The sequence below is a fragment of the Mastigoproctus giganteus genome, chromosome 3 (genome assembly GCF_048544385.1).
Source record: "Mastigoproctus giganteus isolate SK-2022 chromosome 3, ASM4854438v1, whole genome shotgun sequence".
In the NCBI taxonomy this organism is placed as follows: domain Eukaryota; kingdom Metazoa; phylum Arthropoda; class Arachnida; order Uropygi; family Thelyphonidae; genus Mastigoproctus; species Mastigoproctus giganteus.
Window position 1 is genome coordinate 101025555 of NC_143577.1, and position 27445 is coordinate 101052999.

The 27445-nt window shown below is 36.5% G+C and overlaps 1 protein-coding gene across 1 annotated transcript in view; it reads right to left on the reverse strand.

Annotated features, from left to right (window-relative positions):
- The window catches only part of TM9SF3 (transmembrane 9 superfamily protein member 3), a 357433-nt gene that overhangs the window by 258471 nt on the left and 71517 nt on the right, over positions 1-27445 (reverse strand). Inside the window, exons 4-5 of the mRNA XM_090369370.1 lie at positions 13723-13883; positions 5281-5358 (exon numbers count right to left, since the gene is read on the reverse strand). Of these exons, the coding sequence (XP_090225496.1) occupies positions 5281-5358; positions 13723-13883 (239 nt within the window). The remainder of the gene's footprint in view (positions 1-5280; positions 5359-13722; positions 13884-27445) is intronic.

The following is a 27445-nucleotide window of genomic DNA, read 5'->3' on the forward strand; positions in this document are numbered from 1 at the left end:
AAAGGTGAAAATATCAAAGAAGGTGATAACATTAGCGAATAAAATTGAGTTATTAGATAAAATTTCTAATGGTGAAAGTGTCTCCTCAGTGGCAAAACATTATAAAATCAATGAGTCAACGGTACGATCAATCAAGAAATCGAAAGAAAAAATCCGCCGTAGTGTCCGTGAAAACGCGCTAATTGCTTCAAAAATTTGCTCTGTAACTCGTGATGTTAAATTAGAAAAAATGGAAAAGGCTTTAAATCTGTGGATAGAAGACCGAACTCGAAATAAAATTCCGTTAAGTTCACTCATCATTCGCGAAAAGGCAAAACTCCTCTATCAACACTTTAGCGAAACTGGTGATAGCACTGGCGGGATGTTTTTTTTTTTTGCTAGCAAAGGCGCTGGTTTGAAATTTCTAATAAATATTACATTTAATATTAAATTGTTTGTTATTTTCATTTCGATGCCATATGCTTGCATTTCACTATGTACTGTCTATGTACATGTCATATTATGAAGGTACATATAATACATACATAGACAAAATTTTAGACTAGTTTTTCTTATATATTTCATACTTTGGAACGGAACCCCTTTATTACTATGGGAGCCATAACTCAGTATTCGCGTTTTCGGTATTCGCGAATTTCTCAGGAACGTAACCCCCGCGAATAGCGGGGGTTTACTGTATATTATGATAGTTATTATAAACAATATTACAATTCATAATATAAATTATATATAGTTATATAATAATTTTATTCTTTATATAGAGGTACTAAATAAAGATCAATTATAGATCACTACAAAATTAAAAAGACACAGTACAATGGATACCATACACATCTTTTTATAATGAAATAAATATATATAAATTTCAAAAAAAAAAAGTTTAAGTGACTTAAACCCAAATTACATGGCACCCCTGGAATGTTGCAGCACCCTAGTGTGCGTGGCACCCAGGTTGAAAACCAACGTTGTAGACCCACACAAGTTTCTCTGGAGTTACTTCTACCCATATGCAGTACTTTGCATTTGTCAAGGTTAAACTTCAGTGGCCACTTCTCAGCCCATCTGCCCAAATTTTCTAGATCCTGTTGCAGAAGCACACTACCATTACTGTCATTAACAACCCTGCCAATCTTTGTTTCGTCTGCAAACTTCGACATTAAGCCTGATATACTTTCATCAATATCATTGATAAATATACAAAACAACAGCGGGCCTAACACTAACCCTGGGGGACTCCATTAATAACATTAGTCCACAAAGAGCAGCATCCATTGGTTACCATTCTGTCTTCTCCCATTCAACCACCCTTTTATCCATTGTAGCAACTTACCCTTAATACCATACTGTTCCAATTTGTACAGTAGTCTTCCCTGTGCAAGTGTCAAAAGCCTTCCTAAAATCCAAGTATATGATATCAAAATTATTTTTTGCATCCAGTTCCCTTGTAACCACATCATAGTATTCAATTAAATTTTTCAGACAAGACTTTCCCTTAACTCATGCTGTGTCTGAATTATTACTGCAGTCTTGTCTAGATGATACTGAAATGAATCTTTAATCAGTGATTCCATTATTTTCCTCAGAACAGAAGTAAAACTAACTGGTCTGTAATTACTCATGTCACCCTTAGATCTCCCTTTGTGAATTGGGGATACAATTCACATCTCCAGTCTGTAGAGACTTCCCCTGAGTTCAAGGATGCTCTCATAATTATGGCTAAGGGTTTGATTACGTCCTTTGCCGCCTCCTTTAATATAACTGGATAGATCTCATCCACCCCAAGTGCCTTTCTTATGTTTAACTTCAACAATTTCTCCTCCACTTTGCTCTCAGTTATTACAAAATCATTAAGCACCATGTTATAGTTTGACAAACTTCTGGCATTTTCCTCCTTTAACTACTCGTGTGAATTTAGATGCAAAATACTTATTCAGATTATCAGCTATCTGAGCAGGATCTCAACAGTCGAACCATCAATATCAAGTGGACCAATCTGATTCATCCCCTTCCTTTTAGAGTTTATATAAATAAAGAAATCCTTGATGCTTTTCTTGGCATCCTTTGCCAAAGATTTCTCGTAATCTGCCTTTGCTTGCCTAATCTCCTTTGTGACTTGATTACAGACTAGCTTATATTTGCCATAGGCTTCTGTGTCCCTTGATAATTAATATGTATCCCATGCATTTTTCTTCTCTGCCACGAGTCATTAGTTCATCTGACATCCATTTAGGCTTAAACCTTGAACAATATTTCGTAACTGGTATGAAAAGCCTAGTAGTTTCCACGATTAGTTCCTTGAATGCTTCCCACCTAGAATTTGCTGTTGGTGACATCATCAGTTAGTCCCACTGTACAGAAAACTGTCTGTGACCACTGTACTTTACGAAAGCAAAAACCCTCTCCTTTACCCCTGATGGTAATTATATCTATAAGTGGATAGCAGTTGTTTTTGTTACCGAGAGGTGATAGCCATTGTGGGATGCCCATGATTCTATTTTATTTATTGGGAGCTGCAATTAATGCTTGATGGAGCATATATTTTTTGAGTGGAAGAATATTGTAAGGTCATCTGCATATAGATAGGTGTCAACATTAACTGGCATATTCTCTGTTGCATTTTTTAGCTTAACTGCAAAGAGCGTCGCACTAAACACTGATCCCTGTGGGAACCCTTCTTCTTGGACAAATGTATTGGAATTGTAGTAACACACTTGAAAGATTCTGTTTTGTAGAAACTCTGTATGATTCGTTGTAGCAACCCCGGAGTTCTGTGGCATACAGATTTTAAAGAATGCCGTAGAATGCCAGGTGGTATCAAAGGCTTTTTCGATATCCATGCAGACCATGATAAGATGTTATTTACAGACAAAAGCATTCTGTATGTTGGATTCTGCATTGATTATTAGGTCTAGAGTTGACTGATTTTTTTCTAAAGCCGTATTGGTTCTTGTTCATTATTGAACGAGATTCTAGGTACCATAGTAATCGAGCATAAAAATTTTTTTCTAATGTCTTACAAAGGCAACTGCTAAGAGATATTAGCGAATAGTTTCGTGGATCTGACTGATCCTTTCCAGGTTTAGGAAAGGCTAGGACTATTGAATGGTGTGAAAAAAGAAGGTAGTAGCCTTCTGAGAATATCTGGTTAAAATAGATGAGTAATGAATTCAGAGCTCTTTTTTTTAAGTATCAAATAGTTTATCCCATCAGGCCCTGGTATTAGCTGACCTATTTAGGGAGTTCTAGTTCAAAAAATGTAAACGGTTCATTTTTTTTGAAAGAGATGCTGTTGTACCGAAGTTCAACTTATATTTTGCATTGGCTTTTACTTGTTTAAAGGCTGGCTCATATGCTGATGTGGCAGAGATTTCAGAAAAGCCTTCTGACTGGTCATTTGCAATTTCCACTGGAGAGGAGAAGTCTTTACACTTCAAACTTATAATGGGTATTGATTTTGGGAGGGATTTACCATTCAGTTTTCTGATTTTGTACTAGACTTTTCTACTGTCTATATTTTCAGTAATGGTGGAAGCAAACCGGATCCAAGAGTCTTTTTTCTGTACGTAACATGCTTTAGCTTGAAGTTAATCAGGTTGTTAGTTGTTGGGTACTTCCGAAACAGATTCCAAGCTTTATTCTGTTCATTTTTTTGGCATGATGGCATGCATCATTCCACCAGATATTGGCATGTCTGTGAAGACCGACTGTGGTTTTGGATATAATACAGGTTGCAGCTGTTATTATCTGGGTAGTAATGTGGTCGGTAACATCATCTATAGGCTGGCTTTTGATGACTTGATCATCAAAGGAAATTGCACTGGTGAACTTGTTCCAATCTGCCTTGGTAAATTTCCATTTTATGTGGCTGGCTATAGGTGAGGTTCTATTTGTTTGCAATTTTCAAATGATTGGATAATGATCACTATGGTGGATTAGTTAAAACTAACCACTGAATAATTGGGAACAATTTTGGAGAACATATTGATAAGTCTATGGCACTCCGGTGGGAAAGTGAATATAAGTGTTAGCACCAGTGTTTAATAATGTGAAATTCTGGTTCACACACACACACACACACACAGTTTCGATGAGTTTTCCTCGTTTGTCTATCTGGGGAGAACCCCGCATAGGATTGTGCCCATTGAAATCTGCTAGCAGCTTTATAAGATCCTCCAGCTCTTTTACAGTAAATTCTTTGTTTGGAGAGGGTACATAGAGACTACAGTTAACATAAAACTCAAAACAATATGTACCGCTACAGCCTCTAATGAGGTCTACAGAGGGATCGTTTTGTAGGAACCTTGTTGTCAACAAGTATGGCTACGCCTCCTCTTGTTGTGTTAGTACTACGTCTGTATTGTTGATAGATACTATAGTTTTTAATCACTGGCGTCACCTGTGAGGTTAGATTGGTTTCTTGCAGACAGAGGGTAATTGGACTGTGCTGTTTGATTAGATCATAAATATCAAAAATATTGCTTCGTAGACCTCTACAGTTCCATTGTATAATGTTCTGCATTATTTAGTTTGCAGATGGTTCTGTTTTTTGTATCCGGCCTGTTTGAATCGATCTAGTTTCATCCTTTTTTTTTTTTTTTCCAGAATGTGGGGCACCCAGTGTCCATGTCGTCTTTCTTGCATAATCTCTTCTGAAATTTTACATTGTATTTAATTGGCACCTTACTAAAGGACACTGTTAATCAGCTCACGCACGCACACACACACATGAATAAATAAAAATACAAAACACAATGTAGCCACATTAACACAAAACAAGGCACAGTGTCTCCTGTGTTCCACATACCTGATGCAATGTAGACCAGTAGCACACCCAACAGCCACTTCAATGACAAAAATATGTAGAAATTCAGACTGTCTAAAAAATTCCAAATTTAACAGAAAAACTATTTTATTTTGTTAAAATGGAGGAAAACTATATCATAATGGTGAGATCGAGAAAAGGTCAAAACAATTCAAAGAAATTGATTCTTCATCATATACACAGAGAACTGTTTCGATGTCTGATATATAATTTTGTCCTACATTAAAATAATTAAAACAATATTCACATGACAAAGCATAATTTCTGAAAACTTATTTAGTAACATATCCATGCAATGTTATATTTATCTAACTCAATCAATTAGAAATCTAATAAATGCTATATCATTCAATGAGATATTACACACTCCTCTTGAGGTAAAAAACTTATTGTGCAACTACCTCTATAATTTCATTAAGTTAAATTTTAAACAACAGAGATTGAAAAGTTATCATTACCCTATGCTGAAAGAAACTGGGATCCAAATATTTGTCAAATCTATCTTCATACCTAATACTTGATGGTTTCCAATTTACCTAAACAGAAATATTAATTATTTTCATTCAAAATTGCCAGAAGCAAAAATTTTAAATTGAAATTAAGAATGAAGAACTATGCTGCTTATCTCTGAACAATAAGAATGTAAGTTTATCATTCATATAGGAAGTTCAGAATTTTTCATTTAACTTTTATAAAATTTGTTAAACACAGATTATAATATTTATATTTATTGAAAAACAAAAACTGGGTTTCAAAAGAAATCATTACACTATTCTTAAAATATAATACTGGGTTGGAATAACAGGGTTCCTTTCTAAATAGGTGTGTTCTGTCCGTGCTTATTCAAAGATCCTGTTTTTGGACGTTATGGCTTCTTGTCATACCATCCAAAAACTGTAGAGCAAAAATTGTGGTTCAAACTGATAGTGTTTGATCTGTGTACCATTGTGCAAAGCATGCTGATGAAATAGCAAGATTATAGCTAGAGGTTTGAATAGGGACATAGGTTAAATTTTAAGACTGTCAGATTTTAGCAGCTTTATTAGCCTGTTAATTTCCCCATATCCTAAAAATCTGCTAGGATCCAACAAAAAAAGTAACCACCTTCTGGTGTTTTTGAATCAAAAATAACAGTATTTGAATCTGCACTGACTCCCTAGTCAGTGTAAATTAGTATATACTAATATATACTAATTTATGCTGACAATATACTAATACAGTATGTACTGTCAAGAAATCTAAATAGTTCTGAAAAAGCACTGCAAATAACATTTATTGAAGATAAATACAATTCTCATACTTGCAGAGTCAACTATAATTGGACATTTCTGGATCCCATATGAAATCCAATCATCAGACTTAAATATACGGAGAGGATTAAAAAAACTAATCAAATATTGAAAACTAAGGGATACAAAAATTCTTTTGTATAAAATGTTAATCTTCGACATGATTCTTTAACAATCTTTAATAGGTTAGAAGGACCTAAATAAAACTAAAAGGTTTTCACAAACTTTTAATAGTTTTATTGTTCTCCTCCCCAACATATTTGGCAATGGCACAATCCCAGATGACAAAATTCCATATTGAATCCAAAAAAGTTGCCGAATTATAATTAAGATGGCTGACTATGCAGATATTAAAATTAATATTTATATACTCCAATACAATCTGCATAAAAAATATCAGCATAAAATATGTCAGTTAATATCAGTTAATCAGTTTTCCCTATCAGCAGATGATGTATTGAAAAAATAAATAAATAAAAGATTCAAATATTATACAAAATCTAAAATGAAGAATTTAACTATTTCTGCTGAATTATAAACACAGTACATTTTACCTCTCAATCAATAATATTACCTGCCTGTTGACAAAAATGCAATATTAACTGTAAGATTATAAGATACAGATAACATACTCCTTATTATCTTTATATTATTATATTACAAAAGCAATATTATTTGTGAGAATTTTTTTAATGATAAACCCAACACGAGAGTTATGAAAGGTATTAAAACATACAATACTTAGTACCATGCATGAGTTTAAAGATGAGTAGCCAGAAGACAGTTATTACTTTGGATATAAAATTCTGTAAACTGCAATTTGAATAACTGTGAAGGAAAGCTGTTTCAGAAAACAGAACTAGAAAGAATAAATCAGGAAGAGAAAAAAAAATCAGTTCTGTGAATTCAATTGGCCAAAAAATGGAAACTGACTACATGCAACATGTGTTCAGATTAATTTGGAAGAGAATATGGGAATTATAGATGCCAATTCAAATGAAAAGTGACCTTAAATTATCTACAGAAAAAGCACACAGCAGAAACTGAATGTCAATGAGATACAGAATGTGAGAGATAGGTCATTAATTAACATTACAGCCCTCTTTTGAGTGTAATTTAGAAGCTTGAGAGAGAGAGAGAAAATTTGAGCAAAACACTAGATGTGGGAATAATATTCCAAGGTATGGCAGAATTGTGATTGTGATGTGCTTATGCCAAGTGAGACCACAAATCTAGATAATCCCTAATAGAGGTAATGTGATCTGTTCTACAAAGTGTTATTGAAGAAAAGCAAAATAGCAGTAAACAATTTTGCCGATCTTTTATCAGAAGGACTGAAATTAACCAAGTTTTCTTTGGCACAATGGAGAATTACTGAGAGATATGAATTTAAGGAATTGGTGTTGGATATTTCTGAACTGAAATTAAGGCACTTTGCACAGGGCAATGTTTTTCAAACTGGAAGGAAAAATGTAGATGCTATCATCAGCAAAAGTATGATTTACAGTCAGTGGAAGATTATTAATATACAAGAGAAAAAAATGAAAGAAAGAATTGAACCTTGAAGAATGGCAGCAATATTGGAGAGGGTAAAACACCATTATGTAAAAATAATCAAAAGCCTTAGAAATGTTGGAGCAACCGACTGATTTACACTAAATTTTTCAATCGAATTTGTACAAAGATGGGTAATAAGTCAGTATATTCCACTGGATTGACAATTGTGGAATCTATACTAGCAATCATTGATCACATGGAAGATTGAGGTGGTTTAAGGGTTGGCAGTTGATGCATTTCTCCACTGCCATGGAGAGAGTACAGATAAGCACAAACCAGTGATAATTGGAAGAAAGAATTGTCATTCCCATTTTAGGAATAGATGAAATAAGAAAGTATAAAAAGACAACGGATTGGACAAGATCAGAAGCACATCAGAACCTGGAACCTTCTTGGCATCATTCTGGGAATGAATGATCACAGAATGGAGTACTGGGTATGACAATAGGTAGTTTACCAAGATCATCAATGTGAGGGCTAGAAGACAAAAACAGAATGTTTGTCATTAACTGAGGATGTCACAGAATCATTAGGTTTTAACAGAAATAGGAATGGTGATGGCAAGGAGTTGTAACCAATATTTTTGACAAGAGACCAGAATGTAACCAATATTTTTGACAAGAGACCAGAATGTCAGATTTCCATTTGGACAAGAATCAAAATTTTCTACTATTAACCTATACAAATTGAGTTTTGGACTCATTAATAATACTTCAAAATTCTCGTGAGATATAGTATAGGCAGCAAATTAATCTGGAAATTTGGAAACAAGCCAACTATGATAGCTACATGCTGATCTTGAACAGTTAGCACATTTATTTGAAAAACCAAAGTTTAAATAAGGGATGAGATGTTAGAGTGGAATGTAGTATAAAGGATTACATGAATAATTTCACTAACATATTCTAAGCAAACATTGAGATCAGAAGCTTTACCACAATAATTCAACCAAGGAAAAGAGGAGAAAAAATCAGCGAGAGAGAGAGAGGGGGGGGGCTCCACAGGAGAAGAGACCATCACCAAGTTGTACACTGAGGTGCCTAGAGGAACATTAACAGTGTACTTTGTGGTTGTTGTTGAGAAAGAAACCAAGAATATTGGTAATGTAGTTAGGGTTGCTTGGTATTCTGGTAGGTAATTTGTGTGTGTGTGTGTTATTTGTAATAAGGCTCCAGGGGTTCCCCCCAACTCTGCATTTAACTCTGTGATGAATAAATCTCTGTAAAGGCCAGATTTATGTAGATTAGTGCGTGTTTGTGTGGATTATGTTGTTTATATTGTTCATCCAGGCTCTTAGCCTAGTGGCCTGTGTTTTGACACAAAAACCTCTAGTTTACTGTCCAGCACCACAAAGAGGCAGGCCAGGCAGTAAGGAGTGTAAGAGCTTTGGCAGAGCAAACCCTGAGGCAGCCAAGGTTACAGGCAGGGAGGGCCAAAAACAAAAAAGGGGGGAAATGAAAGTTGGAAAAGAGTGGGATATAGGAAGGTGGGAGGCACCCACCTGGTTGAAGGGGGGGACCCACCCAGCACAGAATGCCCATCCTGGTCTAAGAGGCCCAAGGGTGGGAATTAAAAGTTAGCAGTAGAATAAATCACCAGGCATAAGGAGTTGCCTGGTGATTTATTCTACTGCTAACTGTAGCCACCCAGGGTTGCACCCTGGCCAGTGTCAAGCTTCCCACACCATGCCAGCTAAGAGAACTATGGCATGGCATCTGCTTGGTTAACATGAGCAGATGCTCATGGCATCTGCTCATGTTAACCACGCTTGGATGAGCATGGTTAACATGCCGATCAGTGTGTCTGGTAAGGGGGGTTGGAGAGAACTAACATTCAGATTTTCTAATTTTTTTTCTTACATTTTCTATTTTAAATATATATATATATATATATGTTTTTTTTTTTTCATAGATCTTTCAAACAATGGAGGATGCAATGGGTAGTGTAATAAAATGTAATAAAATATGTAGTGTAATAAAATTAAAGATAATTTAAAAAATGAATTATAAACTACACTATCTAAGCAATTAGTATATGTCTCATTATTATGAACATAATGATATGAATTCTTTCAAAAGGTCCACCCATTCCCACTCACCATAACCCTCAGTCACTCACTTTACCACAATACTCAGACCTATTCAGCCTCTCCCTTTCACCAAAGCATCTGTCCCTCACAGGGTTTGCACCCTCACTTTCATTAAACATTCAATCCCATCACTCTGCCCACATTCTTGCATGCATGCTTCCATTTTTTTGCTCAAATTCTCACACTTATTTCACACATTCAGTTCCTTTCTTTCATCATTACAGCCCCAAGCACCTTAGCTTACTATTGTTTCGGACTGAGGTGCAGCCCCGGATGTTCCCCCACTAACCAGAGCCTTCCAATGGGTAAATGGTACTTATATTAATAAAACTAATAGTAATATATGCAAGTATGTACTAAATCTGTATTCTTTCTCTCAACCCTGTCAGATATCCACATTCACTCATTCCCATTCACCACAACTCTCGGCCATTCTCTTTTACTACAAGTTCTGTCACTCAGAGGGTTTGATGCTCTCACATTCATTAAGCATTCAGTCCTATCACTATGCCCTTTCTCGCACTACATTCAATTTCTCACTTTCCTTTCACACATTTGATCCTTTCTCTCAACATTGCACCCTCAGTAACCTCAGCTGAAAAATAGTAATAAGCTGAGGGGGCCCAATTTCTAATCTGGCGAATGTTAAATCTAGAGTTCTGGGCAGGGTACTGAAAATAACCACCCTGTCAGACTAAAATGTCATCATCTGGGCATAGTGGGAGACATGGGCAGTTTTAGCTATTGATTATTGTTTGGCTGTGACAAAGATAAGCTGTAGGGCTTATCTTTGCAGGTTCTTATTTCGAAAACTTTGAGTATAATTAATAAAAGGCTTGTATACATTTTCTTCCATTATAAATAAGTGTTCTTGTCCCATGAGAAGTGGGCCAATTTCTACTATAAGTTATGTTCTCTGTATGTCATAAATTGTACATTCATAGAGAATGTGTGCCCAGTCCTTACTCTCACCACAGGTACAGTTTGGGTCAGCCAGCCCCAAGGAATTAATTTTTCCTTTAGGGAGCCATGACCTGCCAGGATAAAAGTAGTGTATAGTCCAGGGGCATACCACTTTGGTGGTTTTGGGCTGACCACTGCCACCTGTAGAAACCTTTTGGTGACAGCACCTCACGTTTCCTGCTCCCAATTGTTTTGTCCTATCTCAAAGAGTTTAGTGGCAATTCTTTTCCTTTCAGTCTTTATGGTGTTGGCTGTGTCCAAGGCTATCCCCAGAAATTCTGTGGGAATGCATTTCCTGAGTCTGTAGTAAAGTCCTCTTTTGACTATTTTCAAGTACAGAATTTGCTGGTTGCTCACAATGCAGCATGCCCTGGTGAGTGTGTGAAGTATTGTTCTTTGTATAGTTTCTAGTTTATTCCTGTTTCTAACTATGGCCATGTGGGTAAACCATACACCAGCTCCATAGGAGAAGACAGTATGAACACTGCATGGTAGATAACTGCACATGATTGCCAGGGCCTTTCTTTTGAGTCCCCACTCTGCTCTGCTGATCCTTACAATCATGCCTGCATAGTTTCTCACTTTTTTCACCAGATACGTTAAGTAGGGATAGAAAGTTAATTTTGAGTCAAAAACAACCCCCAGGTATATTAATTCTGATACAGTTTTAATTGTAGTTCTATTAATTTTTATTTGCGGGGGTCTCCTGATATTTAAATTTCCTCTCAACAGAATTGATTTTGTTCTTTGGGCGATATCCTGAGCATGGATATGTGCATTTGTACCCACTTTTGCAATTACATGAGGACAATGTTAGAACTCTGCTCAACCACCACTCTTGTATTTCCCTTTACTAGGAGAATCAAGTCATCTACAAAGGCTAGTCTGTCCACCGGACCCAGATCCAAGGCCAGATATTCATCCATGGCCATAGTCCAGAAGAACGGGCCAAGGTTTGGGTCCTGCGGACATCTTTTTGTCACAGGGGGTGTCAATTTCTGGAACCTTGTGCAAATTGAGACACTTCTGTCAGTTAAGTAGTCTTTAATTACTTGAGAGGTTTTGTGAGACATTTGTCTGACAGAGTCTCCAAAGGACACTGTGCCACCAGAATGAGTCAAATACCCAACAAAGTCAATATAAATGGCCAACATATATTTTTCTGCCATGTTTTGGACTGTTGTCAGCAGGTGGTCCATGGAATTCTCTGTAGAGTTACCTTTCTTGAAACCATATTATCTGAGTGGTTGCCTGCTTCATTGTATTAGGTGGGTAACCTGTTATATATTAATCTTCGTGTATTTTTCCCAGTACAGGGAGGAGAGCTATCTGTACATGGTTTCTCAGGATTGCTTAAGTTCAACATGAGTACCTGAAAGAAAATTTGCCATATTTTGGGGAATTTTCCTCCTATTAGACAATTATTATACAGTTTTGTAAGTTTGTCTGGTACTATTTCTGTGAATTTATCATTTCAGCCTGCTGATCATACCCAGGGCATTTGTTGTTTTTTTTAGTTTTAAGTGGGGATGTTTGCAATTCTTCTACTGTAAATAAGGGTTTCCTTGCTTGAAACCATATTGTCTGAGTGGTTTCCTGAATCTTAAATACACAAATGTTGGCATTTGCATATTTAAGATTTTCATTCATTATTGCAGTCTGAGTGGGGGAATAGTCCCCAGTCTTGGTCTAGATGTTGTCGTCTAGGATACTGTTGACAGACTCTTCCCAACACAGGGCTGGGGTTCTGTCTGCTCTTATTGTTGTTTCATCTACATCTCCTTTTGGCAGCTTGTTGGCAATTATACCGTACACGACTCCCCATGAGTTGGCATTTCCAGAAGTCCTCCCCCAGAGTGCCACCAGAATTCCTTTTTCTTCTGTCTAATTAGAGCAGTGTGTGTGTGTGTGTGTGTGTGTGTGTGTGTGTGTGTGTGTGTGTGTGTGTGTGTGTGTGTGTGTGTGATCATAAGTAGTAGGAAATGCTACATCAGCCATGTAAACTAGATAACTGAAGTTGTGAGGCCAACTGGAGTTGTGAAACATTAAAATTCTCAAAGAAAAATTACATCACAGTTAAGAAAGTTAACCCAGAGAAGTGAGGGGCTAATAGTGATTAGTGGAGGTTCAGAAAATGATAAAGGCAATAGCTGAATTTGACAGAATGGGGGAGAAAGATTTTCAGCCAGAGGAGATCAAATTCCAAAGTAGGAAGTCTAAAACAAGGAATATCAGAGAGAACATATGCAAAAGTACCTTCTTTGAAGCAAAAGGAATCGTAAAATGAATAGTTAGGGCAACTGAGATGAGCAATGGTTGATGACTCTGATAACTGATATCCTAGACAATCTAAACCACACACAAGTTGGTACATGATCAGGGTAACTGGTGTTCTGGCAGGTAAATGAACAAGCTGTGCAAGTAGAGGCACTAATTTTACTTAAAAACCTTGTCCCCTGTACTCATGTTGTACATGTCTGTAAAATACAGGTGGAATACACAAATGTTGAAAATTTTTTTTTTTTTTTTTTTAAAGCTCAATTATGTTTCCAACAGTAAAGTACTACGCAATTATTGAAATTAAGCAAAAGTATATACACTTAAGCTTTTGAGTTCGTAAAGGATCGAGGTGTAAGTAATATATAAAATGCAACAGTGTGTTGCAGTGAGTAGGATGGGCTGCTGCACAAAAATTCATTACAGTATAATGGAGAGCAGGGGTAGTGGAGGAGAGGCAAAAAAATCTAAAATCACATTACATATGAAATTAAACTACAGGTTTAATTTCTCATTCACAGTATGCTCTCCATTTTAAGTCAGACAACCTCATTTTAATTATTAAACTACATGAACTCAGACCTAATCAATATGCAAAAGATTTTACACATAATACCAGAATAGATGTGAAGTTATAAAAAAATCTTCCATTCAACAAAAAAAAACAAAATAAAGTAAAACAACAAAATACTGCTGCTAAATACTAACTATATAAATAAACTTACTTCATAAGTAAATGGGATTTTCTTGCCTTTTTCCAATTTTATTTTTGCTTCACTAGTCAAATTGACATCAACAATTTGATTTCCATTGTACCCAATATCAAACTTTTTATGGGTCCAGAGATAATAACTATTATCAGATTCATCAAATTCACCTACTATGCCTATAAAATAATTTGAAATCTTACATATAATAATAATTAATTTTAAGATAGCATCAATTCAAGGCACAAAAATAATAAATATTATATACCACAAACTCTGCAAATGGATAACAGTCTCCAATTACATCCTTCTGAATTACACTGTTTAGTATAATATTGTTGCAATTTTAAAGTTTTAAATCCTAATTTAAAAAATTTGCTTCTCTCCCTTTACCAAGGGTGAGAAGTGTATAACATAAGAGAAAGAGAGAATAGCATAACTCCACTAATAACATTAGTCCAGGAACAGCAGCACCCACTGATGATCACTCTTCTTCCACTTAACCATCCCTTTAAGCAAGATGCATTATAAGGAACAAAACAACAGGGTCTTCTTGTTGTTTTCAATGTGTGGCCTGTTACACCGAAGAGCTGATGTTATACAAGCAAGCTTGTATAACATCAGCCAAAAAAAAAAAAAAAAATCCACCATCAACCATCCATACCCTAGAAGGATTTGTGTAGTTCTGCCTTGAATTTATTCCAACCATCCAATTTCCCAACGATAGATGGATGCCTGTCCAACAAGCAAATGCCTGTTTGGCTGAAGGCAAACTTACTTCTACACAGCTATCCTGCAACCATCCTTCCTCAAAATGAATTTATGCCCCTTCATCTGTAGACTCAGCAAGAATGCCATTCGCATTTAACTTACAATCCCTTCAAGGCCTTAAACACTCCATCAGATCACCACATATGTGCCTAGTCTCCAGGTGTTGCAATTTGCAAAAGCCTTTCTAGGTAAGAGCACTCTTTTGTTCCATTCACCACCCTGGTTGCTCTTCTCTGCACCCATTCCAACAGATCAACTCCTTCCTAAAGTGAGGCCTTCAGACCTATATACAATAATCAAGATGCAGCCTAACCATGGCCTTGTACAAAGGGATAATCACCTCCTGATCCCTGCTAGTGAAGTTTCTGTATATCACTGACAAAACCTGATGAGCTGAACTGGCACCATGTCCACATTGCTCAAAGAATTCCATATCTGACTGCACAATTATCCCCAGGCCATTTTCAATTTTCCATTAAACAGAGTGTAGTACCGCACAGTTGGCAACTTCGTTGGGATTAATGCTACCCATATGCATTTGCTAGACTTCAACCTCAATGTTAATCTTCAACTGCCATTTCTCAGCTCATCAGCCTAATTTTTTTAGATCTTGTTGCAGTGGTGTACTGTCGGAGCCAAGTGGTCAAAAGCAGGAGTGCAGTAGCACGTTCTCGGAGTAGACTGGGGTTCAGCCCAACTGCTAAATACGGTCAATCTGCCAACCCACACTAGACAAGTGTGGCAGATAATGGTCCATTTGTTGAGGAGTTTTCCATCCTGCAGTGGATTGATAATGGCTGCAGTATACATATTTTTTTTTTTTACTGTCATTACTGTCAATAACTACCCTACCAACCTTTGTATCTTCTGCAAACTTAGACATTAAGCCTGATATACCTTCATCAATATCATTAATAAATATTGAAATAAAAATGGGCCCAGCACTGAACCCTGAGGGACTCCACTAATAACATTAGTCCATGAAGAGCAGTGCCCACTGATAATCAGTCTCTGCTTTCTTCCACTTATCCATCCCATTATACACACGGCAGTAACTTGCCATTATTGCCACACTGCTCCAGTTTGCACAGCAGTCTTATGTGCAACAGTATCAAATATACTTGGGTATATGATATCAAAATTATATTTTGCATCCAGTTCCTTGGTTAATGCATCATAGTAACCATATTAGATTGGTTAAACAACGCCACCCCTTAACAAATCCATGCTGTGACTGCAGTATAATTGCATTCCTGTCCAGATAGTCCAGGGGTTCTCAACGAAGGTGAAAATTGGTTTTTGGGAGGCAAAAAAAACCATGTGTATTACAATGGTTTGTGGCCCTCCAAAGTTCAAACCTACCGATGACATCTTATTCTTAATATTTAACTTCTCTCATTGGATTTTCTTTTTCCCTGAGACAACTGATTTTTAACATATAGCTATATTATATTAGGAGCGAGTGAGAAATTTTGATAAAAGAAAGATAGCCGGCATGATTTAATTCAACCACCTTAGCTTTTCATAAGCTTTTTTTTTTTTTTTTTTGGTTTGGTAGTTGTTGGCGCATCGGCTTCTGTGGTCATAGTGCACCTCCCAAGGTTTTTGCAGTACTTTGATCCAAGCCCGAGGCGGGAATCGAACCCGCGACCTTTGGGTTGCCAGGCAGGCATTTTACCCACCTGGCTAGCCCGGTCGGCTCTTTTCATAAGCATTAAATGCCTGAGTGCTTTCAGCTTTCCAGCAGCTGCAACCTTGGTCTTGGTAGCAGCATGATTTATTTATGTATTCTTCTGTTTCATTGGTCAATACATGAGGCATGGATGGGATGAGAAAATGTTTCAGTCTATTGTTTCTACATTCCAAGCAACAATTAGTATTGATTTATTGTTTCCTTGTGGAAGTTGTTTATTTTTGATCCACAATGCTTTTGTGAGTGACATGGACTATCAGAGTTAAATAAAAATAGTTTATATTTTATTATTTAATTCTTTGTAGTTATTCAACCCATTATCAATTGTGTCAATACTGAAAAGAAAGTGTCGACAGTATCTGAATATCTCTAGCTTATGGTTTTACTGAAAGCCTATTCGAATAAAGACAGCCCATGTGTCTTATGTGTACCAGTTCTTTTTCAAATGAGGCTATGAAATCATCAAGACTTTCAGATCACTTAAAAGGAAACATCGTGATAAAGTCGGTAAACATACTGAATATTTTAAAAATTTAAAACAGAATTTTGAGCAACGTAACACTGTTACTTCCTTATTTAAGAACACACAAACAAATGATGGAATGATTGCATCTTATAAAACTGCAGAAATCCTTGCAAAAATAATGACTCCCATTAGAGATTGTAATTTCAACAGTGATGCATCAAAATCATTCCAGTATTTTAAAAGCATTGCCATTAAGCAACGATTCAATTCGATGAATGTCAGTTAACATTGAAGAGCAGCTAACTGACAAACTAAAAACGAGAAAATTTTCTATTCAGATTAAAGAATCCACAGTTACTGACAATAAGGCCCTTCTAATGGCATACATTCGTTACTTCGATGAAAAATAAGTACCTTCAGAAAATTTGGTATCCTGTTCCACTGATGGTGCTAACTCCATGCTACACACAAAATGATCTTTTGTGGTAGCATCATACATATCTCTGTACTAAAGGTGTAAAATTTCAGCCCCGTGTCTTAATTTGTTTTTCTCTTAGAGAGCTGAACGTGTGATGAAGTAGCATCATGGACAAAGTCAAAGCCAGAGCTGTAATCCGATATCTGTTCTTGAAGGGGAAATCTAAAGAAATCCACGAGGAGATGACTGCTGTGTATAAGGGTGAAGCCCCATCCTATGGCATTGTGAAGCACTGGCATAGACAGTTTAAGTGTGGTCAGACATTGGTAGAATCTGAACCCGTTTCAGGTTGTCCCCATTCAGCCATTGATGACAGCACGATCAGAAAAGTGGAGTCATTAATCATGGAAGATCACTGGATATCTGTGCGTGAATTGTTCCAGGAGGTGAAGATTAGTGTGGGTACTGTTGAAACAGTCCTTCATGACCAACTCCATTTACGGAAATTGAGTTCCAGATGGATTCCCCAATTATTAACTGGTTTCCAGAAGGCTGATCGACAACCGAAATCACAAGAGTTGTTAGCCCTGGGCCAAAAAATTAGGAAAACTTTTTCTCTCGTCTAATCACTCAGGATGAAAGTTGGATACACTATTTCGACCCTGAAAGTAAAACGCAGTCCACGGAGTGGCGACATCATGGTCCCCCCCCAACCCCAAGAAGGCAAGGGTCCAAGCGTCAGTAGGAAAGGTCTTGCTGACAGTGTTTTGGTATGAGAAAAGGTTAATACTGACTGATTACCTGCCGAAATGTAGAACAATTACAGGTGCCCGTTATGCCAACTTACTCACAAAATTACTGGAGAAAATCAAAACATGTGGCGTGGCATGCTGTCCAAAGGTGTAAGAATGCTTCAAGACAATGCCCCAGTTCACACTTCTAAAATTGCAACAACACAAACAGCCACTTGTGGATATGAAATACAGTAAACTCCCGCTATTCGCGGGGGTTACGTTCCTGAGAAATGTCGCGAATACTGAGTTACGGCTCCCATAGTAATAAAGGGGTTCCGTTCCAAAGTATGAAATTTATAAGAAAAACTAGTCTAAAATTTTGTCTATGTATGTATTATATGTACCTTCATAATATGACTATGTACATAGACAGTACATAGTTAAATGCAAGCATATGGCATCGAAATGAAAATAAGAAACATTTAATATTAAATGTAATATTTATTAGAAATTTCAAACAAATCTTTCAAACCAGCGCCTTTGCTAGCTAGCCAGGTGGGAAGGAGCAGCAGTGCGTAGCACACGCTTCTTGATTAGACCGGGGTTCGAGCCCGTGACCACCAAATGCGGAGGATGTGGAAAGGTCAGGGAATGACCATCGCATATCCCAGAGCAATATGGCCTTAGTTGCTAATGCTCCTAAAAATCAAATAACAAACAAGCCTTTGCTAGCAAAAAAACTTATCCCGCCAGTGCTATCACCAGTTTCGTTAAAGTGTTGATAAAGGAGTTTTGCCTTTTCATGAACGATGAGTGAACTTAACGGAATTTTATTTTGAGTTCGGTCTTCGAACCACAGATTTAAAGCCTTTTCCATTTTTTCTAATTTAACATCACGAGTTACAGAGCAAATTTTTGAAGCAATTAGCGCGTTTTCACGGACACTACGGCGGATTTTTTCTTCCAATTTTTTGATTAATCGTACCGTTGACTCATTGATTTTATAATGTTTTGCCACTGAGACACTTTCACCATTAAAAATTTTATCTAATAACTCAATTTTATTTGCTAATGTCATCACCTTCTTTGATATTTTCACATTTCTCTTGTTATTTGTAGCCATATTTTTTTAGGGGTTAGAAAGAACTTGTCCACAATAAAGTCATTTTCTTCCGTTCGCACACTCGATAAAGTCTGTTTTACACACTGCAAAATGGTAGATTTATCATATTTGTAAGCATATCAATTTATAAATTGTCATTTGCTTTTAATTTATATGCTTATAAATTGATAAATTTATTCAATTTATAAGCATATAAATTAAAAGCAAACGACGAAACCGTCCATGACAAGCTCAAAACACATACTGAACAAGGATTAGCGAGAAACATCCACGCTCACGATTTTGTCACCCCTCTCCCCCGCACCCACTGAGCACTGTTTTGACCGGGAAAGATAATTTTAGCCACGCCCATGTTTTTTATGGCGGAAAATATTCACGGCGCTTTAAAATTCACATTTTTTTAGGTTTCATTTTATATTAAATCGGCGATCGCGAATACAGATACCGCGAATAGCGGGGGTTTACCGTACTGCCCCATCCAACCTACTCACGCAATCTTGCACCATTGGACTTCTTGTTCTTTCCCTCAAATCATTTCTTTGGGGGGTCCCACTTCCCTGACAACGAGACACTCATTTCTGCAACCGAGTCATGGTTCAAAGACCAACCTCATCACTTCTCCAAAAATGGTATCTGTAGCCTCATCCATCAATCGGAAAAATGGGTAAATCTGCACGGTGGCTATGTAGAGAAGGACTAAAACCTGTGCCAAGAATCAACAGGCTAGCACCTCTGCAGCTAGGCCAGAGTAATTCTTTATTGAACCACCCTTGTATGTCCAGAAGTTCTTGCAATACACTGCATTGTGCACTGACATCATCTGATTGCAAAAAATATTAGTCCAGTTCTTTATGAATTTATCAGTATAGTTATTAAAACAATAAATAAAAGTCACATAGCAAATATGACCGCCTTTACAGAAAATTGTGTTGATAATGACGAACAGTGTGTGAGGCTTCTTTTACATAAAACAGTCATATGGCTTTCTAAAGGAAACTGTCTAACAAGATTTGTAAACCATTTTGATACAATAATTAGTTTTTTAGAAAGCAAGGGAGACACAGATTTAGCAAAAGAGATCAGCCAACACAAAAACAACATATACTATATAGTTTGGATTTTTCGAAATCTTAATAAAATAGCACTTCAAGAAATTAATTATGGTGATAGGCTGCAAATGCGTATTAAAAGCCTTCACTGAAAAACTGGAAATATTTGAAAGCAGTTTAATGAGAAAACTATTTCATGGTATGCAAGAGTTAGCTGAAATCAATGAATTTCTCACTGAGAGTGATCTTAAGAATAATTCAGATCATTTGTACTCTTTAAAAGGTGAAATAAAAAATAGATTTTCAGATTTACTTTCTTTTGAAGTGATGATGAAGAAATTCAAAAAATCATTGAATTAAAATGTTAACAAAGAATGCAAATATAAATTCAAAAAAGGTGGAATGGCTGAGTTGTGGGAATCAAACACAACGAAACTTGTTTATCCAACAATGTGGTCTGAAATAGCCAAAGTACTTTTGTTTTCCAACATCTTATATGGTTGAAAGTGGTTTTAGTTCAGTAAAAAAAAAATATTAACAAAGAAAAGAAACAGAATTGATATGTTCAAGAGGTGACATTAGAATTAAACTTACTAACATCATACCGAACACTGAACTTTTAGCTAAGAAGCATCAGGCTCAGGTATCCCATGGAAAAAAAAAGGAGTAAGTATAAAGTATTTTCTTGTTTAAAATTTCATGAAGGGCGATTAGGAAAAAAAATTGTCTCAAAAAGCCCTTTAGGGGACAATAATTAAAAAAAAGGTTGAGAAACACTGAGATAGTCCTATATTACTTCTTTAACCAATGACTCCACTATTTTCCTGTAACAGATGTTAAGCTAACAGATCTGTAATTACTCATATCACCATCTGATCTCCCCCCCCCCCTTTATGAATTGGGGATATATTCACACATCCATAGGGACCTCTGCCTGGGGGGGGGGGGTTGCTTACCTCCCTTATAATAACTGGATAGATTCCATTCACCCATGTGCTTTTTTATGTTCAGCTTCAACATTTTCTCTTCCAATTTCCTTTCAGTTATCAGTCATTTAGCTTCCCATTAAATTTTGATAAACTTCTGGCATCCCCCTCTCCTAAAGAATTCTACGTGTGAATGTAGATATCAATTACCGATTCGATTTGTCAGTCACCTGAGCAGGGTTACCATCAGTTAACCCAGTGACATCAAATGGCCCAATGTAATTCAATCCCTTCTTTTTACTCTTAATATAAGCATAGAAATCTTTGCTGCTTTTCTTTGCCAGAGATTTCTCAATCTGCCTTAGCTTGCCTAACCTCCTTTGTGACTTGAATACAGACTAATTTATATATACCACAGATTTCTGTGGTATATATAAATTACTACACACTTTTCTTCTCTGCCACATGTCTCATCTGACATCCATTTTTGTCTAGACCTTAGACAGCATTTCTTTTCTGGTGTGAAAAGCCGAGTGGCATCTAGGATTACTTACCTGAATGCCTCCCATTTAGAATTTGCTGTTGGTAATATCATCAGTTGGTCACACTGCATAGAATTTAAAAACTGTCTGAGACCACCATAACTCCTTTACTTCATTTTTAGCATTTAAAAAATGTTAAAAATTGCAAAAAATGAAAAAGCACCAGGACCAGGTGGAATTAACATGGAACTGCTTAAATATGGGTGTCGAAAAGTTATAATTCTGCTAACTCAAGTGTTCGACAAATTATGCAATGGCAAAGAAATACCAGGTGAGGTTTTTAGCATCTACAAGGAGAATAACACTGTGCCAGAATTAGTTCAATACTATCAAGAAAATTTAAAACTTCCAAAGGAATACTTCAAGGATGTTGTTTGTCACCTACTTTGTTTAAGCTATACCTGGAAGTTGTTCTAAGACCATAGTTAGAGAAGTGTAGTTCAATGGGTATTCCTCTTGGTCAAAATAATACTTTCACAATCTACTGTTTGATGATAAAGTTGTGGCTGCACAAGACTATGAAGATGCAAATTGCATGGGCAGAAAGTTAATGGAAGAATATAAAACATGGGACTGATAGTAAATTTTAATAAGACAACACATCAAAGTGAGGATGTTCTGAATTTAGATGGAATACATGTGAAAACTATTCAATTTAAATACATGGATGCAATTATTCAATGGATGCAATTATTCAGGCTGACAGATCATCTATGGAAGAAACTGAGAGAAGACCGGGTGATGATAGAAAGGTCATAGGAATATTCAATTCTGTGCTATGGAATAAAAATATCATTAATAAAACTAAACATCAAATATATAATGCAATATACGGGGGGGGGGGGGGTCACCAGTATCCGAGTATTCATTATTCTAGTCCCTGCAGTTACGAGGATTTGAAAATTGAAGAATTAAAGCTTTTTCCCTTGAGAAAATTGACCAAGCACTTGAATATGTTTTGTGAGAACGATCTTCTTCATGATCATGCAACAAAAGCTAAGCGCAAAGTTAAAGACATAACTAAATGCTATGACACAATTTTATCTGAAAAAATGACAAAAAAAAACACAAAACTATGGGTTCATTCTTTATTCATACAACTGAAAAATAGTGTAACTTCAATAAACTTTACTTAACCTTACATTGTGTAACAAATTATAATAAAAAATCCCTAATAAAATAATTTTCTCATTTTTCAGTTCCTTCATCCATTTTTTACTATGTAAAAGTACATAATAAACATTACTACTCATCCTTCACGACGATGTTGCCCATGTATTGCACTACCTTGAATAAGTAACGCTTCAATTGCAATACCAGGGTACCTACCCACCCACCGATGAAAAGCCAACTAGCTTTGAAACGGTGCCATCTGGGTGGTGGCACCCACCGAGAATAAGTAACAATAGTCTTCTCTTTCGTTACTTATTCGAGGTAGTGCAATACATGGGCAACTCGTTGTGAAGGATGAGCATAATATGAGATACAACTGAAATGTTAAGTTGTCTATGATGTATCTACACCGATATTATATAGTTAGAGAATCTTAAACTGTTAAAATATTATGCATAGTTGCATTTAGTTTTATTTAAATAATAAACATTACGAAAATTGGTCCTCGTTTTAAGTGGAATTTTCTGGAACCAATTATCCTCAGATAACGAGGATCCCCTGTATTACAAAGTATTTTCTTATATGGATGTGAGACTTGGACCTTAAATGAAATGCAAAAAGATAAACTACTGGCTGTTGAGATAGATTTTGTGAAGATCAGCAAGAAAGTCTAGGACTTAAAAAGTTAGAAATGACGTGATAAGGAATACAGTGAACGTCCAAAAAACCGTCATTGATAAAATAGAGAAAAAAAGGTTGGAGTGGTTTGGCCTAGTAAAGAAAATAGAGGATGACAGACTGCCCAGAGGAGCCATGGAGAAGAAAAAAGAGAGGAAGACCAATAAATACAGTAATAAATAGAAGGGGACTGGTAGACGGAGACTGGGAAGATAAAAGAGAGTGAAAAAATAATAATAATAAAGGAATGACTTTTTGATGTTAAGTTGAGGATAACTGTGGTGATAATGGAATAAATTGTAAGAAAATATATTATTGTAGCACAACTTGGGAATAGTGTGGTGTTATTACTGCACTTATGAACCTTAGTTTAGTGGGGAGTTTTTATTTTTTAATTAAAAATTAATTCCAATCTTTACATAGTCTGCAAATTTTGACAACACACCCTTTATCCCATCATTGTTGTTAAAAATTAAAATAATTCACTACTTTTAATTTCAATATCAGCTAAAATCATCTCAGACTAGACAATGAGCAGAGAGAAAGAGAGAGAGAGCTCAAAATAGTGGGACCACTTCGGCTCGGAAAAGGACTACAAAGGGCAGCTTTTCTGTGGATCACGGCTGTTGTTGTTGCTTGGGTTTTATTGGCGCATTAGCGACTAAGGCTATAATGCGCCAAAACCTGGTCATAAAAAGTAAAATTGTGGATTACAGCACTATCCAATGAATACAGCCCTTGTGGAGAGCACAGTAGGTATTTTTATATATATAAGGATGACTGTATAATCGCCATCGTCCTCATACTGGGTGAAATAATAACCAAATTTGAATCCCATCAATGATGTGAAGAAATTTTATGGGCCCTTTTCACAATATGACTGATTTAGTTGTTCTCTGGCAATAGTAGCATATTTTTTTATGCTGGATGTAGGGAACAATTTTGACATAGCTTATTTGGAGTTTAGGAAAGCATTTGACTCATTCCCTCATGAGAGGTTACTGTATAAGCTGAAATATGTTGGGATTATTGGAAAGGTCCTAAGATGGATTGTACAGTGGCTGCAGGGCAGAAGATTGCGATCAATGAATATTCTTCAAATTGGTGTAAAGTCAAAAGTGAAACCCCCCAAGTATCATTTCTTCGACCGTTGTTGTTTCTAATTATCATAAAGGTAAATGATATAAAGGGCATGATGTCAAAATTTGCAGACTATGTAAAGACTGAGAGAGTCGTTAATGATCAATGCCAAAAGGGCAGTCCTTTTGGATGACTTGAGCAGGATAATTTCGTCAAAAAATTGGCAGTTATGTTTTAATGTAGCAAAATGCAAGGTCATACACTTGAGGAATAAGCAACCCAAAAATAAATTTGTATGTTTAATTAAAAACAGTAAACGAAGAAAGTGACCTCAGAGTTATGATATGGGCAGATATGAAGTTAGTTGAGCAGTGCAAACAGGTGGCCAGAGAAGCCCATGGTGTCCTATCAATCATTTATCAGACATTATCCTGTGGAGATAGAGAGGTCATAATCCCATGTATAAGACAATCATAAGCTTGCATTTGAAATACCATGTCCAAGTACAGAGATCTCATCTAAACAAATATATTCCGCTTCTTGAAAAAGTCCAAAAATAGGCAACTCACATGGTGAGAATGGAAAGATGGCAATCATACTAATCACAGGCAGAAGTGAAAGTGATGCTTTCATTGCTTCTATTGGAACATGCAACACCCCAGAAAGCAAGGTACTGGGAATTTTGAGGCTTGCTGTGGGTCATCATGGAACAGGGAAATACACAGGTTGTGCGTGTTAGCATAACTAAGAGTAAAAACAGGTACATGTACCAATGCTAGGAGCATAGAAAAACAATCTGATGAATTAGAAGTGATGGTCAAATCATCAAATGCAGACACTGTCGGAATATCATAGATGTGGTATCACTCAAATATACGGGAAACAAAATTTAAATATGGGGAGTACAATGTATACAGATAGGACAGACAGGCTTGGAAGGGGAAAGGTTATGTTCTTAGTTAAGAAGCACAAAATCTAAGGCATCCAGTTCCATGGCTGACTGATGCAATGTTGAGTCAGTTTGGTGTGACAAAAGCACTGGAAAAATAAAAATGAGATTAGAAGTGTGTTATAGGGTTGTGATAAGTAGAATGAACAGCTGTGCAGAGAAATAGAGCAAGCCAATAAATTAGAATGTCATAATTGGGGAATGGAACTTGTGGGTTGGTCACTCAAACATGCCTTTTGTGGACTTAATGGATGACTATGTTCTACAGCATCATGTTAGAGAGGCAACAAGAGAGAGTAATACTCTGGATCTGATTGTCAGCAGTGATTCTTCGTGCATCAAGATCAAGGACCTGTAGATAAAAGAACCACTCTGTGCCGGCAATCACAGGATATTGATGTGGATTTTACTTAAAGATGTAACTACCATAAGGGTAAAGGGAGGGGTTTTTGATTTCATTAAGGAGACTACAGTGGTCTCAGTTTTTAAATTCTGTACAGTGGGAACAAGTAACAATGTTACCATCAGAAATTTCTAAATGGGAAGCATTCAAGGAAATAATCATAGAAGCTACTGACCTTTTCATGCCAACTAAGAAATACTGTTCAAGACTGCGACCTAAACAGATAGAGGAACTATTGAGACACGTGGCAGAGAAGGAAAATGCATGGGATGCATAAATTATTGTGATAAAGAAGCCTATGGTAGACAGAAACCAGTCTACAATCAAGTCGCAAAGGAGGTTAGGCAAGCATAGACAGATTACAAGTCTCTGGCAAAGAATACCAAGAAAAGTAGCAAAGACTTCATAACTTATAATAACAGTACAAGGAATGAGTTGAAATCACTTTGGTCCACTTGATGTCAATGGTTTAACTATTGATGATCTGGGTCAGATTGCTGACAAAATGAATAGGTATTTTACATCTACCTTCACACATGAGAAATTCTTTAGGGAAGGGAATGCCAGAAGTTTATCAAACTCTAACAGAGAAATAAATGATTTTGTAATAAATGAGAGGAAAGTAGAAGAGAAATTGTTGAAGCGAAACATAAGAAAGGTACCTATGTAGACGTGATCTATCCAATTATATTAAGGAGGCAGCAGAGGAGGTAAACAAATCCTTAGCCATAATTATAAAATCATCCTTGGATTCAGGGGAAGTCCCTGTGTACTAGAGATGTGGAAAATGCATCCTCGATTCACAAAATGGGATCAGAGGGTGACATAAGTAATTACAGACCTAATAGCTTAACTTCGGTTCCAAAGAAAAAATTGGGTCACTGGTCAAAAAAATGACACAAGACAATCTAGAAAGGATTGCAGTATAAACGGATACTATGAGGTTGTCACAAAGGAAGTGAATGCAAAAAATAATTTTGATTTCATATACTTGGATTTTAGAAAAGCTTTTGATACGGTTGCACATAAAAGACTGCTATATGAATTCAAGCAGTGTGGCATTGAGGGTAAGTTACTGCTATGGATAAAGGGATGGTTGAGTGGGAGAAGACAAAGAATGGTTACTAATGGACACTGCTCTTCTTGAACCAAATTTATTAGTGGAGTCCCACAGGGTTGGTGCTGGGCCTATTTTATTTTCTGTATTTATTAATGATATTGGTGTGTTGGTGTTGTTTGGTTTTTAGGAGCATTAGCAACTAAGGCCATATTGCTCCGGGATATGCGGTGGTCAGTCCCTGACCTTTCCGCATCCTCCGTATTTGGTGGTGACGGGCTCGAACCCCGGTCTAATCAAGAAGCGTGTGCTACGCACTGCTGCTCCTTCCCACCTGGCTACGGAGGCGCCTCAATGATATTGGTGAAGATATATCAGGCTTAATATCTAAGCTTTCAGATGACACAAAGCATTAAGGGTAGCTAATGATATTAATGAAGGTATGCTGCTGCAAAGAATCTAGAAAAATCAGATAGATAGTCAGGAATAAGGAGGTGATTATCTAACAAAAGTCAATGGACATTTGTCATTTGAATAAACTATATATATTGTCATCCCCTGTGCTTCTGCACACATTCAATTAATACATAATTAGTTTCTTGTGTCTTAACCTTTCTAGGTTAGTATTGTAAACCAACAATATTATTACACAAGTTAACACAATTCATTAATAACAATTAACAAAGATGGACAGAATGACCATTTGGGACTCGCGGCGGGGACAGCATCTCTGCCCCCA